At 52.3% G+C, this 16,040-nt stretch overlaps 1 protein-coding gene across 3 annotated transcripts; it reads left to right on the top strand.

The window, feature by feature from the left end:
- Positions 1 to 13,537, top strand: PI16 (peptidase inhibitor 16). Of its 3 annotated transcripts, none has more exons than XM_055571552.1 (7): positions 1 to 428; positions 5,606 to 5,827; positions 8,241 to 8,350; positions 8,623 to 8,711; positions 9,317 to 9,868; positions 10,210 to 10,349; positions 12,513 to 13,537. In XM_055571552.1, exons 1-6 carry the CDS (start codon positions 258 to 260, stop codon positions 10,329 to 10,331), a joined length of 1,266 nt encoding a protein of 421 aa, XP_055427527.1. In that variant the 5' UTR covers positions 1 to 257; the 3' UTR covers positions 10,332 to 10,349; positions 12,513 to 13,537. The 3 variants fall into 3 exon arrangements, with proteins under 3 accessions (XP_055427527.1, XP_055427526.1, XP_055427525.1); XM_055571551.1 differs by lacking the exon at positions 12,513 to 13,537 and adding an exon at positions 10,755 to 11,232 and having other exon boundaries at positions 3 to 428; positions 9,317 to 9,997; XM_055571550.1 differs by having other exon boundaries at positions 5 to 428; positions 9,317 to 9,997.
- Positions 13,538 to 16,040: the final 2,503 nt, after the last annotated feature.

Genomic DNA, 16,040 nt, shown 5'->3' with positions numbered 1-16,040 from the left:
CTCTTGGCCTGAGCCCCCGTTACCGAGAGAAGGGAGGCTCTGGCCAAGGACTCTTGAGGGGGGAGAAACGCCGGGAGTGGACTCAGCTCTGGTCGAGACCCAAGCACCCTGCCCTCCCCGAGACACTGTGTGAGCAGGGCCAGGCCTCCAGATTCAGCCCCTCCCGCCCGTCCCAGCCAGGGTGGTGCTTGTGTAGGAAGGACTTTAAATCCAGCTGCCAGACCCCTGAACGGGAGAGGCAGAGAGGACTGGCCACCATGCGCGGCTCCGGCAGCCTCCTGGCGTGTCTGCTGCCACCACTGCTACTGCTGGGGGCTGCCCCAGGCCCCGCCGGAGCCCTCAGTGAAGAGGAGAAACACGTGATGGTGGAGCTGCACAACCTCTACCGAGCCCAGGTGTCCCCGCCGGCCACCAACATGCTGCAAATGGTGAGTGCAGCCCCGACCCCCGCCAACCCCTTTCGCTCCACAAGTGGATTCATCTCATGAGTGGCTTCACTCATGAGTGGATGAATCCCTCAGATGCATCTCTCCGACACAAACAGGGCCCCTGACGCCGTAGAATTCTCCGGCCCCATAAGCAGTCTCATTATACAGATGAGGAAACTGAGGCTTAGAGGGACTGGCTGGCCCCTCAGGAGCTTGCAGGTCCCACACCTGGTAAGCTGGGCCTGGAAGCCCTGCTTCCTGACCCAGTGACCCCCTTCCCAGCACCTTCTAAAATGCACATGCCCCTGGGAGAGGGAACACAGGAAGTTCCTAACACCTGGGTGAAACCATCTTTCAAGTGCCTTCCAAGGAGAGGAGAAGAACAAACAGGCAGCAGGGTGGGAACCAGCACCCAGGGTAGGAGGGATGGACTAAGGAGGTGGGGTGAGAACAGGAACCAGAAGCAGAGAAGGCTCTGGATCACACACATCAAATTCTGCTCAACCACCCGACAGGCCAGTAACTCAGGGTGAGTCCCTTAACCTGCTGTGCACGCGTGCGTGCTCAGTCGCTTCATTTGTGTCTGACTCCTGGCAACCGCATGGACCATAGCCCACCAGGCTCCTCGGTCCATGGGATTGTCCAGGCAAGAATACTGGAGTGGGTTGCCTTGCCATCCTTCAGGGGATCTTCCCAACCCAAGGATCAAGCCCACATCTCCTGCACTGCCAGCAGATTCTGCACCACTGAGCCACCAGGGAAGGCCCCTTAACCTAGGAAAGATCCTCAATTTCCCATCTGTAAAATGAGATCATAATTAGAGCTCTATGTCAACATACGGGCTTCCCTGGTGGCTCAGTGGTAAAGACTCCACCTGCCAGTGCAGGAGATGCAAGAGCTGCGGGTTCAATCCCTGGGTCGGGAAGATCCCCTGGAGGCGGAAATGGCAACCCACTCCAGTATTCTTGCCTGGCCGTGGACAGAGGAGCCTGGTGGGCTACAGTGTCCATGGGGTCGCAAAGAGTCCGACACAATTTAGCTACTAAAACGACAAGATCAACATGACTGAATCTGAGAGATATCATATTGAATAGGGGGAAGTGAAATCTCAAAAAATATATACATATTCATTTTTTAAGTAGACTAGGGTATATTTACATGAGGTTTAAAAACATGTAAAAAGTACTGCTGCATGCTGGTGGAGGATGTATGCAGATGGACATACTTATGAATGACAGAAGCCAGATTTGGGGAGGTAGTTACCACTGTCAGAGGGGGAGTTATTTGATGCAGGGTTAGGGGACAGGATGCTCAGGATTAAAAGAGATAAAGTGAGCGATTGACCCCTTTTTCTGCCCCCCACCCTCGAGGGCTAGACCGGCCCATCTTCTCCAGTCACCCGTAGGTGGGAAGCAGTGTCCAGGGCCCCTTAGCTGGTGCCGAAGAGCAAGGCTGCACCTGTGGGGTCCAAGCCCAGAGTTCTAACAGCTCTGTCCAACCTGGTTCCGTGACTCTGGGTGAAGTGACCCTCAACCTCTGTTTTCCTATTACATGGTGCTGGCAACCCCTGCCCTGGGGTCAGACAGGAAGACCTGTGAGAAAGATCTACAGCTCCGCAGGTGCACACAGCATCCCCCTTCCCAGTTCTGTCAGCCTTGGCAACCGATAGGAGCTGCAGACAACAAATTAGAAGCCCCTGATGCTGGTACCAGGGCTTCCCTAGTGGCTCAGTTGGTAAGGAATCTGCCTGCAATTTGGGAGACCTGGGTTCGATCCCTGGATTGGGAAGATCCCCTAGAGGAGGGCACGGCAACCTACTCCAGTATTCCTGCCTGGAGAATTCCATGGACAGAGGAGCCTGGTGGGCTACAGTTCATGGGGTCTCAAAGAGTTGGACGCGACTGAGCGACTAAGCACAACACAGATGCTGGTACCAGCTCTTCCTACAGTTCCCTGATTGAGGCCTGGAACTCATTGTTGGGCCTTGGTTTCCCCATCGGTAGGTTCCTGATGCCCTACATTCTTGCTGGCTAAGACTGGGGGCAACACAGGCTGGGAACTGCTTTGCAGTCATAGGTGGACCTCAGGAGTAGAGCAACACTTTCTGAAGCAGTTCAGATACTGACAAGATATGCTGCTGCCTGGTAGGAAGTGGTCTGAGGAAGTGGGGATAAGGCTGGACTGGGACATCAGGCTAAATTTGGGACAAGGTTCAGGCTCAGCTTCAGCAGTGATAAATGCGAGACTCTGGAGTTAGATGGCCTGGGTTCACAATTGACTTTGCCCTTTATTAGCTGTGTGACCTCAGCCAAGTTACTTACCCTCTCTGTGCCCCAGCTGTAAATCAGAGATGACAACACTATAACAATTCTCGTAGGGTGGGTGTAAGGACAAAATGAGTGACTATGTGTAAAGCACTTAGAACGGTGCCTGGCACACAGTAAGTGCTCAGTAAGTGATACAGAAGAGGGAATGGATCCAGGCTGAGGCAGGTGGGTGTCATCATAGACTCTTCTCTCTCCCTCAGCCTCCAAGTCTAATTATCACCACTTTTACCTCCCAGAAGGCCCAACTGTTCTTGAATCACAACTCCTCTCACCTCCCACCATCTCTTTGACACAACCCTGGTTCAGTGTTTCTTTTCCCATGGATTTCTAGAACAGCCTCTACCTACTTCCCCAGCCTCTGGCCTCTACAACCAGCATGCAGGTCGGATACATTGGTCTGACCTTGCTCAAAACTCTTCCTTGGCCCCCAGTGGCTCCCTGCTGCCTCCAGCTAAAGCCCCAGCCCCTGAGAGGCCCTGCTCTGGGTGTCTGGCCCTGCCTCCTGCCCCTCCAGCCTTGCCTCCTGCACGCCTTCTTCCTCTGTAACCCAACAGCTGTCGTCTCCCACCAAGACCTGGTTTCCCCTCTCCACCTCTTGGTTTATGTTTTGCCTCGGCTCACGACGCCTTTCCCCTCTCCACCTGGCAGTGCCTCACTTTTAACACTTAGCTTCACGTTTCCTTCTCCATCCTCGTGCATGCATGCTCAGCTGCTCAGTCATGTCCGACTCTTTGTGATCCCATAGGCTGTAGCCCACCAGGCTCCTCTGTCCACGGGATTCTCCAGGCAAGAATCATGGTGTGGGTTGCCATGCCCTCCTCTAGTCTCCATCCTCAGGTTGGGCTAAATGGCCCCCTTTGGTAAAGGTTAATGCCATTGCATAGCTGTCAGTTACCACATAGTGGCTTAATTAGTGGTTTGTAACACTGAGATCTTGAGATTCCTAGTTCTGGCCGTCACCCCAGGGCTGGCATAGTGCCCAGGACTGTTGAATGAATGAATGAGTGAATGAATGGACTTGCTTTCAGATGGTGACCAACTGGCTACTGTGGGTGGGTGTTGTGACCCTTGAGCCTCTCCACAAGGGTCTCTGGACAACTGAGAAGCCTTAAGACCCACAGGAGCGACTCTCTAATGGTGAGGCTCAAGGCATCCAGTTGGAACAGAAATTACAGCCGAGGTCTGTAGAGGAGCCTGCTTTTTTGAGCAGGGCTGTGTCATAGATGTCAACAGCGGACAGATGTCTGCTGAGCACCTGCTCTATGCTGGCCACCCTGAAGGAGCTTACTACGCTCTAGTCTGGAGCCCCGAAGGTCATCCCAGACACCCTGAGCCTGGCCCCCAGCACCAGGCCCCTTTCCCCATCCCTCTTCTCCACCACTCCCCATTTGCGAGAACCTCAGAGACCAGTGACTTGGGACAAAAAATGCCCACAGAGGGAAGGGGATTCACCTGAAAGTTACAGCGATAGAGCTATCCAGCCAGGGTTCCCATTCCTGCCCCAGGCAGCTGCTCTTGAGAACCGTGTCGTGTGTTGGGGGAGGAGTGGGTGTGACCACATGGCCCCCTCCCTTCAGGGTCACCCACGCTCTTGGCCCTTTATGGGCCGTCTGGCTCCTGCAGCTGGCAGAGCCCCCAGAGGGTGGAGCGAGAGTTGCTGCCAGGCCATCCATTTCCAGGAGAGGCCAAGAACAAAGTTTAATGGGATCCAGGCTTCCCTCCTCAATCCTTTGGTCAGATGCCTCGTTAATTCCCTCTTCCCACCCACACTGGGCCTGTCCACCCTGCCAGGGACACAAAACCTCTGTGGCCCCCTAACCTGAAATGCCCCCTCCTACCATCTCACCAGAGGTCCCCACTGGAGAACCCTGCCTTCGGGACTAGACAGCTCTCTGGGCCACCAAAGCTCTGAAACACTTCTCTCAGCGAGTGTCGCACAGAGACACTTCATTTTCTTGGGGAAAGTGGTTGTCTAGTTGACAAGAGAGCAATTGGGAGGGAAGCCTGAAACTAGAAAAGCCATGGAGGCCAGGCTATCCCAAGGGGAGTGAGTGAAAGTGTTAGTCACTCAGTCGTGTCTGACTCTTTGCGACCCCATGGACTGTAGCCCTTCAGGCTCCTCTGTCCATGGACTTCTCCAGGCAAGAATACTGGTGTGGTTTGCCAGGGGATCTTCTTCAGGGGATCCCCTTCTCCAGGGGATCTTCCCAACCCAGGGGTCAAACTCAGGTCTCCTGAATTACAAGCAGATTCTTAACCATCTGAGCCACAGAGAGTGGGAGGTTAAAGGGGAGTGCTGGCCCCTCAGTCAGATTTCTGGTGGGTGGGTAGAGGGAGCAGAATGGCTGAATAAACCACCCAGCCCTGGAACATCTCATTGGACATCTGATGCTTCAGGACAGTTCAGGCAGCCCTGGCAGGGCACCACAACCCACCTTTCATGTAGACAGATATTCATATTAATTAATAATTCCACTGTCAAAAACATCATCCCATTTATTCTTCCCAAAGTCTTATGAGAGTTCAGAAAGGTAGGCAATCTATCTAAAACCACACAGTTGAGGGATGGTCTCAAGTTTGGCTAATTCCTCCGGACCTGGGGTGCCACCCTCCCACCTCCCCACAGAAGCCCACAGGGCCCAGAGTTCTGCTCCAGATCACCGCCAGGAGTCACCCCACAAGGAGGGGAGGGTCTTCCTCCTCCAGAGGGCCCCCCAGGACACCCTCAGTCTTCTATCCTCACCCCCACAGAATCGTGGGCACCCTCCCCTCCCCTCTCCCACCCTCCTCTCCCGCCTCCCCTGAGCCCGAGGCGTCCTCACCTCCCTGATCCCTGACCCGCCCCTGCAGAGGTGGGACGAGGAGCTGGCCGCTTTCGCCAAGGCCTACGCGCAGCAGTGCGTGTGGGGCCACAACAAGGAGAGAGGGCGACGCGGAGAGAACCTGTTTGCCATCACGGGCGAGGGGCTGGACGTGCCCCTGGCCATGGAGGAGTGGCACCACGAGCGTGAGCACTACAACCTCAGCGCCATCCGCTGCGCCGCGGGCCAGATGTGCGGCCACTATACGCAGGTGAGGGGCTGGTCGGGAGGGCGGGGCCATGGCAATGGGGCGGGGCCCCACGGCGATGGGCGGAGCCATATGGCAACGGGCGGGGCCCCACTGCAATGGGCGGGGTCACCTCTCCCCTCAGGTAGATCCCAGAGTCCCTAAGCCCCTGCTCCCATCCTTCATAAGAGTCTTATCTCCATAGCAATTCGGGTGTTGTCCAGGCCCCAACGAAGTTCGGTTTCTCACAAACCATCTTCAGTTGTCTCTTTTGAAAACCTAGGCGACTCCCGCCCTCTCGGCCTCCTGGTCCTGAAGAGACCTGAATTAAGTGTTCCCGAAGCCTTTCTCCTTGAGGATAGTTACTGTGCCAGGCGATCTAAACAATATTGTCCGCTGGCCGAGGCTACACACGGCTCTTTGTCCCAACAGTAAACACATCCCTCTTTTCTCCTGTCCCTCTCTCACTGTCCATCTTTTGTCATTTCTCAGAGTGTCCAAGTTGCTCCTCCTCATCTGCCAGGGATTGATAAAGCAAATACACAATCTTAATTTTGTCTTTAAAAACGACATGCAAAATAAGAGAATCAGTTCAGTTGCTCAGTCATGTCTGACCCTTTGCGACCCCATGGACTGCAGCACGCCAGGCTTCCCTGTCCATCACCAACTCCTGGAGCTTGCTCAAACTCATGTCCATCGAGTCAGTGATGCCCTCCAACCATCTCATCCTCTGTCCTGCCTTCAATCTTTTCCAGCATCAGGGTCTTTTCCAATGAGTCAGTTCTTCCATCAGGTGGCCAAAGTACTTGTAGCTTCAGCCTCAGCATCAGTCCTTCCAGTGAATATCCAGGACTGATTTCCTTTAGGATTGACTGGTTGGATCTCTTTGCAGTCCAAGGGACTCTCAAGAGTCTTCTCAAACACCATAGTTCAAAAGCATCAATTTTTTGCGCTCAGCTTTCTTTAAGGTCCAACTCTTGCATCCATGCATGACTACTGGAAAGACCAAAGCTTTGACTAGACCGACCTTTGTCAGCAAAGTAATGCCTCTGCTTTTTGATATGCCATCTAGGATGATCACTGCTTTTCTTCCAAGGAGCAAGCGTCTTAAGTTCATGGCTAAAAAAAAAAAAAAAAAAAAATTCATGGCTGTAGTCACCATCTGCAGCCATGATTTTGGAGCCCAAGAAAATAAAGTCTGTCACTGTTTCCATTGTTTCCCTATCTATTTGCCATGAAGTGATGGGATTGGATGCCATGATCTTAGTTTTTTGAATGTTGAGTTTTAAGCTAGCTTCTAACAATTTTAAAATAAGAGAATAATAATAAATAAATAAAAATTTAAGTAAGAGAATATATGGTCACAGAGTGAAGGTTTCAGAGAGCCTTCTGAGAGTATTTCCTGACTCTTGAAGTCACTCATTGCTTTACTGCATTTTAAAAGTTTGCATTTGTGAACAAGGGGTATAGGGGTGTATGTAGAGGAATTAACATTAGTGTTATTGAATTCTTTTTTTTTCTCCTCCCAATGCTCTTTTGTTGTTCAAACAATAACACGACAAATTTTTTAAAAAGGAAAAGGAAACGAATCAGCCACCTTCCCACCCATATCCACCAGTTCCACTTTCCAGTGCTTCTTTTGGGTGGTATTTTTAGTGCTGATCTTTAGGGAAGGAAATCCCAACATCACCCATCCAGATCAGGAAGTTGTGAAACCCTAGCCCTCCCTGCCCTCTTCCCCTCTCACATGCCCATACATGCAGGAACTGCTGGCAGAACCAGCAGGAGAGGACCGCCCCACCTCCACCCCTGTGTTCTCTCAGGCATCTGCACTCTGGGGTCATTTCTGCCTGGCAGATGCTCAACAGTGGTACCTAGGGAACTCTCAGCTGAGTCAAGCCGCAAGACCCCGATCCTGGGAAGTTGTGCGCAGTTAACAGTGAGAGCCTGATCTTACCACACAAACGAAACAACACCAACCAAACAGAAAAACTGGCTTCAGATTGAGTGACTCCTGGGCAGACTGAAATTAGAAATAGCAAAGGGAGGCTATATTGGCTTGTTTCAGCCAGTGGCAGTGCAAAAGCTTGTTTTGATTTGTTGCTAATGTTTAAGATTCTCCTGTTTAAGATTCATTCCTTTGTTACGTCCCTTATTTAAAATGTAAGGGATTCTAGGAAGAGCCCTCAGGAAGAATTCATGAGGGTCTGTCAAAGGGGAAGGTTTTCAGAGGGATAGAGTCCTGGTGAAATATAGTGTGTGTGGTTGGTTGAGAGGAGACTGCTTGGGACAGTTTTGTCCTGAAGCCGTGTGTCCTGGGGAATCTGGCTCTTACATATAGGGTTCCTCCTCTCTCACGCATGGAAGGCTGATGTAGAGAGACGCTAGCTAGGAGCCATCTTGCCCAGGCTTAACTGTTGAGTTTGCCTTCCTTCAGGTGGTCTGGGCCAAGACAGAGAGGATTGGCTGTGGCTCCCACTTCTGTGAGAAGCTCCAGGGCGTTGAGGAGACCAACATCCACTTGCTGGTTTGCAACTATGAGCCCCCGTGAGTGGGGTAGGGAGCCCTGGGGGAAGGGGGTGGGCAAGAGCCAAGGGGAAGGCTGGGCTGGACACAGTCTCGGGAAGAGGAAGCGGGCGGATCTGGGGCCCATCTCCTGGGGAGCTATGAGGGCACCGACGGAGTCTGCTCTCATCGGTCCAGCAAGTTAGTTCAGGCCGAGTAAGACCCAGGGAGCACTTCTAGACAAGGCGTGTGTATGAGGGATAGGGTCAGGGTTGGCCGGACCCTGCCCCCAACATTCTCCTCACCTCCTGCAGGGGGAACGTGAAGGGCCAAAGGCCCTACCAAGAAGGGACTCCGTGCTCCCAATGTCCCTTGGGCTACCACTGCAAAAACTCCCTTTGTGGTGAGTCCGGTTGGGGTGGGGAGGCGTGGCACAGGGGGAAGGAAGGTGAGGCAGGGGACACCCACTGGATGGTCTAGAGCCTCCTGCAGCTCCAGAGCAGCTGTGTGGGCCATGGGAGGAACCCTCAGCGGCCCCAACGCGTCCAGGTTTCCAAGGCCACTTGGCCCGCTTTGCCCTCCTTGCATACCTACTTTGGTGCCCTGGCATTCCAAGGGACCAACTTCCTATCCTCCAAGCAGAGGGTGGAGGAGTCGAGGGCTCCCTGAGCAAGTGCAGGGGTTGGGGTGTGTGGCCAGATGGGTGGTCAGAGGGACCAGGGCCTGAGATGCAATGGGTGTGCTAGGAACAGTAATCCAGCTGAAGTCCCCTGTAGAAGTGGAAGTGCGAGTGTGGAGAGGGGAAGACTTGGACAAGGAGGTGGATGGAGGGGCAAATGTCAATCACAGAAACAACGAGGGACATATTTGCTGGAGAGGGTGCATGCGTGTGTGTGTGTGTGTATGCGTCTTCACAGTACATTTGGTCTCCTCATCTTGATTGTGGTGGGGTGAGAAATGCAGGATCCTGTTTGCAGCACTAATGCCAGGCCTTGGCTCTCTTCTCAGAACTCATCAGAGGCCCAGAAGAGGCTCAGGATTTGTCTTCCCTGGTACCTGAGGCCCCATCTTCCCTAGCAACAGAAGCCTCAAGCTCTAGGAGAGAGGGGATTGATTCTTCCTTAGCAACAGAACTTCCACCCTTCTTGGTAACAGAGGTCTCAGGCTCCCTGGCAACAAAGGTTCTATCTTCGGTAGAAACCAAGGCCCCATCTTCCTTAGTAACGGAAGACTCCCCTTCCATGGCAACAAAGACTCCACTTTCCTTAGCAACTAAGGTCCCTTCTGTTTTGGCCACTCACAGCCTGCTCTCCTTGGATAAGAGGCCAGCTACCCTCCTCCCCAAATCAACCCATGATCCCATGCCCAAATCGGCAGACAAAGAGGCCAGCAGTACAAGAATGCCTTCCAGGATCCCAGAGAGTTCTCTGCACCCCAAGATATCCTTGATGGGGACACGGGAGCCGCTACCCCTCTCCCAGGAGGAGGGTGAGGGTGAGGGCGAGTTGGCTCATTCCAGTGAGACCTTGGCCTCAGTCTTTCCAGCCCAGGACAAGGCAGGTGAGCTGCAGACCACACTGAAGCACAAAGGGCACTCCTCCTCCAAGTCCCTGTCCAACTCCCCCAGCGCCTCTGCCACCGCCAATGCCATGGGTGGGCGCACCCTGGCCTTGCAGTCCTCCTTGCCAGGTAAGGCCTGTGGAGCCCATCCTACCTCCCCTTGGAGCTGCAGAATGTCAGCACCCTGCTCGAGCATAGGCGGTGTGGGCAAGGCAGGGCGTACGCCCCCCGAGTAAGAGCTTCCTCCCTGACCGCTGGGTCCCCATGTGTGTGCCGGGTAGGGTGGGCAGGAGGGTGGGGAGAGATGTCCAGACTGAGGCCAAGCCTCTCCCTTCCTGCAGATGCAGAGGGCCCTGGAAAGCATGGCTTCAGGTCAGGGTCAAATGCGAGCCCTGGGCACGTCGGGGGCCTCCTCCTGGGACTGCTGCTACTGCTTCCCCTGGTGTTGGCTGGAATCTTCTGAAGGGGTCATCACTCAAAGGCAAGGCCTCACGGGGGGATCCCTCACCTCTGGATTGTTTTCCTCCAATAAGAGACCACAGTTTCCTGGGAGGTCCTCTCTGGGACCCAGCAGCCCTCCTTCACCCCAGGCCAGAGGCCTTGTGCCCACAGGAGGCCTCTACAGGGCCGACCCATGGCACTGCCCCATGAGCACCTCTGCCTCTGGGGAGGTGCACCCCTTAGCCAGCTGCAGGTGGCTCTGAGCACGTTCCTGTGGCCTCTGGGACCAGCTCTCCAGATGTCCTATGGTCACAGTCCCGCTCTTCTGGGAACAGAAGGTCTCAGGGCTTCCCAAGGACCCCTCGGCCCCTTCCATTCCCCTGGCTTCTCCCTTGGGCCATCAGAGCCTGGACCTGTTCCCAGGAGTGCTTCCTACCTTCTCCAGGTGAAGAGGTCAGCCGCCTCCAGCCATCTCCCCTACCTGTCCCCAGCCCTCCCCAAATGAGATGCTTCATGGCCAAAGTCCCTCTGGAAGGGAAAGGCTGCGGGGCGTCTGTCTGATCCACATCCACAGACCTCTCTAGGGGCACAGGGCCTGGCTGCCGTGAGCTCAGGTTGCTGCCCGCTGACTGCATGCATCACCTGGGCCCCTGTGGTTCCTCCCTTCTCAGTCTGGGGGTGGGGTGGAGGGGTGAGGATTCCAGGGAGGTCTCTGCCTGCCTTGGCCTTGGGTTGTCTGCCGAGGCAAGATAAGGGTTCTCCCTGAATGTCCCCCTCCCTGAACTTGCCTGTTTAGCTGGCAGGGGCTGCTGAGGGGCAGATGAAGGACAAGCCCCATCTGCGAGGGGTTCTACAGGAGGGCAGGGACCAGGGAAGGGAGGTGGCCCCTGACTCCAGAATAAAAGCCTGTGTATGAGCGCCGGTCTCCGTGCTTGTGAAGGGTGGGGGGCAGGGGAGGGCTCGCTGGGGGGCCCTGGGAGACCCACAACAACCGTTCGCTCTTCTTCACACCCTGTCGCCCTCAAACACTCCCTTGAGTTCTTTGAAGCACTTTTCCTTTCCAACTGCACACCACCTCCAACAAAAAAAATCTTCAGGTAGCCGGCAGGAGGCAGACAGGGCCAAGGGAAGGCCAAGGGCATTGGGCTGACTCTCCCAGGAGTGGTGGAGCCACTTGGGTTCGTGACCCAAGATGGGAGCGGCGCACCTCTTCTCAGGGGGTGCTGCTGCCCAGGCCCATCCTGGACGCAAGGTCAGCAACATACCTCAGGGATAGCTGGGCCAACCCCTGGGACATGGAGGGGTCCTGAGAAAGGGCTCTGGAGTCCCAGACACCTGCCTCCCCCTGACACTGCCCCAGGGAAGCACAGGAGCACAGGATTGTCCAGAAGTGCTGTGGGGCAGCAGACCACAAGGGTGTGTGTGCATAGAGCTCACAACGGTAGGTGAGGGCAGCTCGGGACCCAACTGGGGCTGGAGGGGAGGGGCAGACAACTGGCTCCAGGCAAAGCTGGGCTGTCAACAGTTAAACAGGAAATCAGTCCAGAGCTGCACACTGCATGTGTGTATGTATGTGTGTGTATACATACATATATTTATATGATATCTATATCTATATACATACACACATATGTGATATATTGAATAACTCATAGAACATAAAATTCACTGATTTATAGTTATCACTCAATGGTTTTTAGTATATTCACAGGGTAATGCCAACTATCACAATTTTAGAACATTTTTATCACCCCAAACAAAAACCCCATACCTGTCGACAGTCCCTTTCTCCTTTTCCTCTGCCCGCCAGCCCCTGCCCTAAACCACCACTCATCTATTGTCTCTATGGATTTGTCTGTTCTGACATTTTGTATAAAGAGAATCATAGAATATGTGGGCTTTTGTATCTGGCTCCTTTCACTTAGCATATATTCAAGGTTCGTCCATGTTGTAGCATGAAACAGTACTGTATTCCTTCTGATTACCAAGTAATATTCCTTTATGTGAAATATAACTTCATCCACTCATCAACTGGTAGATGCTGGGTGTGTTCTACAGTTTGGCGACTGTAAATAATGCTGCTGTGAACATTCATATGAAAGTTTTGGTATGGCCATACGTCTTCATTTCTCTTGGGTATGTACTAGGAGTGGTACCATACAGTTAACTCAGGTCATAGTAACTCTGTGTTTAATTCTTTCAGGTACTGCCAAAGACTACTTTCCAAAGTGACTGCGCCATTTTACAATCCCACCAGCAATGTACGAGGGTTTCAATTTCCCCACATTACCAACACTTGTCTTTTTTGATTATAGCCATCGTAGCAAGCATGAAGTAGTATCTTGCTGTGGTTTTGATTTTCATCTCCCTGATGGCTAATGACGTTGAGCATCTTTCCATGCGCTTAGTGGCCATCTGTGTATTTTTCTTTGGAGAAATGTCTACTCAAGTCTTTTGCCCATTTTTTTAACCGGAGTATTTGTCTTTTGAGTTGTAGGGATTTCCTTATATATTCTAGATCCAAGTCCCCTATCAGATAAATGATTGGCAAACATTTTTTCTTATTCTATGGGTTGTCTTTTCTTGATGGTATCCTTCAAACATAAAAAAGTTGCTCATTTTGATGACTTCTGACATCAATGTTTTTGTTATTTGCGCTTTTGGTGTTATATCTAAGAAACCCTTGCCTAATCCAAGGTCACAGAGATGTATGCCTATGTTTTAAGAGTTTTATAGTTAATTGTGTGAATTAAAATGTAAATGTTTATTTCTAGACTCTCAATCATATTCCATTGATTTATGTATTTCTCTTTATGCTATTACCTACCACCCCGTCTTCATTACTATCGTATCGCAGTTACATTTTGAAATTGGTAAATGTAAGTCCTCCAACTTTGATTTTTTTTTTCTCAAGATTGTTTAGGCTATTCTACGTCCCTTGAATTTCCAAAGTTTTAGGACCAGCTTGTCAAATTTCTGCAAAATTTTTATAGGGATTATGTAATCCATCATTTTAGCAATGTTAAGGCTTCCAATCCAAGAACATGCGATGTCTCTCCATTTATTTAGGTTTTCCTTACTTTCTTTCAACAATGTTTTATAGTTTTCAAAATAAAAATTTTGTAATTCTTTTGTTAAATTTGTTTTTATGCTGTTGTAAATGAGACTGTTTCATTAATTTCATTTCATTCTGATTACAAGCATATAGAAATACAATCAACTTTATATACCACAACCTTGTTGAATTCATTTATTAGTTATAACAGCATTTTTAGTGGCTTCCTTAGATTTCCTATATACACGATCATGTCATCTGCAGTTTTACTTCTGCTTTCTAACCCAGATAACTTTTCATTTTCTTGCCTAACTGCCCTGGCTAGACTCTCTAGTACAATGTCAAGTAATGGTAAGAACAGTTTTTTCTTATTCCTGATCTTAATGAGGAAAACATTTCACCATTTGGTAAAATATTAACCATGGGTTTTTTCATAGAGGCCATTTATCAGGTTGGGGAAGCTCTCTTCTTAGGTTTTTGAATGTTTTCATCATGAACAGATGTTGAATTTTGTTAAACACTGTGCCTATTGACATGATCAGGTGGTTTTGTTCCTTCTATGGTGAGAATCCTGCTTGCCTTCCTCAGGCGGGAAGGGCATCTCTGCTTTCGTGAGCCTGTTTTCTCAAGCTAGCCCCAAGTCCTGTGAGGCGTTCAGCTGAGGCAGCCTCAGGGCAGAGCCAGCAGATGGAGGGCTAAGCCACCCTCCTCCGTTTTGGGGTGGGATCGGCTGGCCTCCCGCCAATAAACAGCACCTGTGTCCACAGCCTTCAGGAAACCTGTCATGTCAGGGACCTCTTTGGAGATTTTTGGGAAATAACTGAAGCCAAGAGATGGTACCCCAGAGTAGACAGGCAGGGCTGTGACAACTGGCCAGGAGTAGGGGTGGCAGGGAGAGGGGCTGAGATGAGAATGGGAGGGCATGTTCAAAGAGAGGGGTGAGGCAGTCTCGCACCCTGAGCCCCTGGGGACCAGAGCGGGGTGGGTCTACTCCTGCGCACTGCTGCACAACTCCCAGACGTGTGCGCACAGCCACGGGCTCCAGTGGCGCCCTGCACACACCACCGCCGCCTTTACATGGGATGTGGGCTTCATCTCAAGGGGTCCCGAGAGGCCCGTCAGGGGACCTTCCCGCTTTGTCCACTGGAATTAGGTTTTCCAGGAGGGGAGGGAGGTGTCCCCAAGGATCTTCCCACTCCCATCACCCCTCCTTTTGCAGACAGCTCCGCCCTCCCCCACCCCAGTTCAATCCACTCTCTTTTCTCAGATCAGGACCTTGTCACTCTAGTTTTCAGGACAGGGAGAAACATGCCAGGTGCTATGGCGGGTTAGGGGAGCAGGTGGCACGGGAGGATTCAATCCTCAAAGAATGAAAGGTCCAGGAAACAAAGGGAGCATTTAACATACACAATACCTGCACCTGAATACTGAACTGAAAATGGTTAGCAACTGCTCAACTAAAAACTGAGATGGAGTATCACAGGTGATTTTCTTGCCATTTCTGCATGCGAAAGATAACCTGGGAAATGTAGTCGAGAGCCTGAAATTCAGCAATCCCAGGGTATTGCCTGGGAATGGCACTACCTCTCCTCAAAGTGACTCACCAGGCCCCCCCAGGCTGGCTCTTTACCTTGGTGGCTTCTCCAAATACCTGGGAGGGGGCGGCTGCCAGAGGGAGGGGTTCTTAGGACTAGCTGAGCTCGGACTTGAATCTGGGGGCCCACAGGAAGCAATTAATCCAAGAACAGGACATGAGGGTGGAGCAACAGGAAGAACAGTTACCCTGGGGCAGTGGTCAGTGCCAGGGGAAGCCATGCTGGGCTAGAGAAAGATCATGTGCCGTGTGGCAGACCCGCCTCTGAAGGGTCTTCCTTCTCTACAGAATCCATGCCAGCGAGCCCTGGCCCACTCGCCTTGCCATTTGCTTTCCCTCCCGGCCACTTCGGTTATCTGAGCTTGAGTGTAAGATCTTAGTGACCCCCCGACCAATGTACATTTACAGGACACCTGCACAGGCACGCTCCCGTGTTCTGGGGAACAAGGATATGCGAGGTAGACTAGAACAAAAGCATCCCAGGGCTGTCCCTGGGCAGAACCCAGCCACACTGTGAGGAAATATGACCTAAGTCCCAAACCCCAACTCCCGAAGCCCGCTCCCCTAGGGCAGGGGCAGAGAACACTTGGGGAACCCAGCTGGCCCTCAGTTGGTATTACCACCCCATCAGCTGGAAGCCTACAGTCTCCAGGGACCAGCATGTTCCATCTTTAAGTTTTGCCTGTTTATAGGCCCTGGTGTTCGGCAGAAGCAAATGGAGGGAGCTTTGCCTTTTCTAGAGAAGGCCAAGCTCGGTGCTGCAGCTGGGCTGCCTACCCCTTCTGCTGTACCCACGTGACTGCTACCCCAACCAACTTGGTAAAATCCGACAATATCATCTGCAAACGGAGCTGAGGACAGCTGGACTTTTGCATGGAACGTTTTCTGAAGCTGGGAGGACTTTTCAAGGGCCTGTCTCCCTGGGAAGAGGCCTGTGCACTAGCTGTGAACTGGCATCTTGGCCTAATTCAGAAAACCACCCAGCGACCTGAGCCTCCACCCTCCCCCTGCCCCCGCCCACTGATCTACGCCAAGCCCGGGCCCTTCGCATACCCAGGCCGGGCTGCCCCCAGCCCTGTCAC

Source organism: Bubalus kerabau, chromosome 3 (genome assembly GCF_029407905.1).
Source record: "Bubalus kerabau isolate K-KA32 ecotype Philippines breed swamp buffalo chromosome 3, PCC_UOA_SB_1v2, whole genome shotgun sequence".
Classification (NCBI taxonomy): Eukaryota; Metazoa; Chordata; class Mammalia; order Artiodactyla; family Bovidae; genus Bubalus; species Bubalus kerabau.
This window is presented reverse-complemented; position numbering and strand designations above follow the sequence as displayed.

Coding starts and splice junctions, on each gene's coding strand:
- PI16 (XM_055571550.1), top strand. CDS start 258: ATGCGCGGCTCCGGCAGCCTCCTGGCGTGTCTGCTGCCACCACTGCTA. Junction 429..5,605: donor CCACCAACATGCTGCAAATG/GTGAGTGCAGCC, acceptor CCGCCCCTGCAG/AGGTGGGACGAGGAGCTGGC. Junction 5,828..8,240: donor TGTGCGGCCACTATACGCAG/GTGAGGGGCTGG, acceptor GCCTTCCTTCAG/GTGGTCTGGGCCAAGACAGA.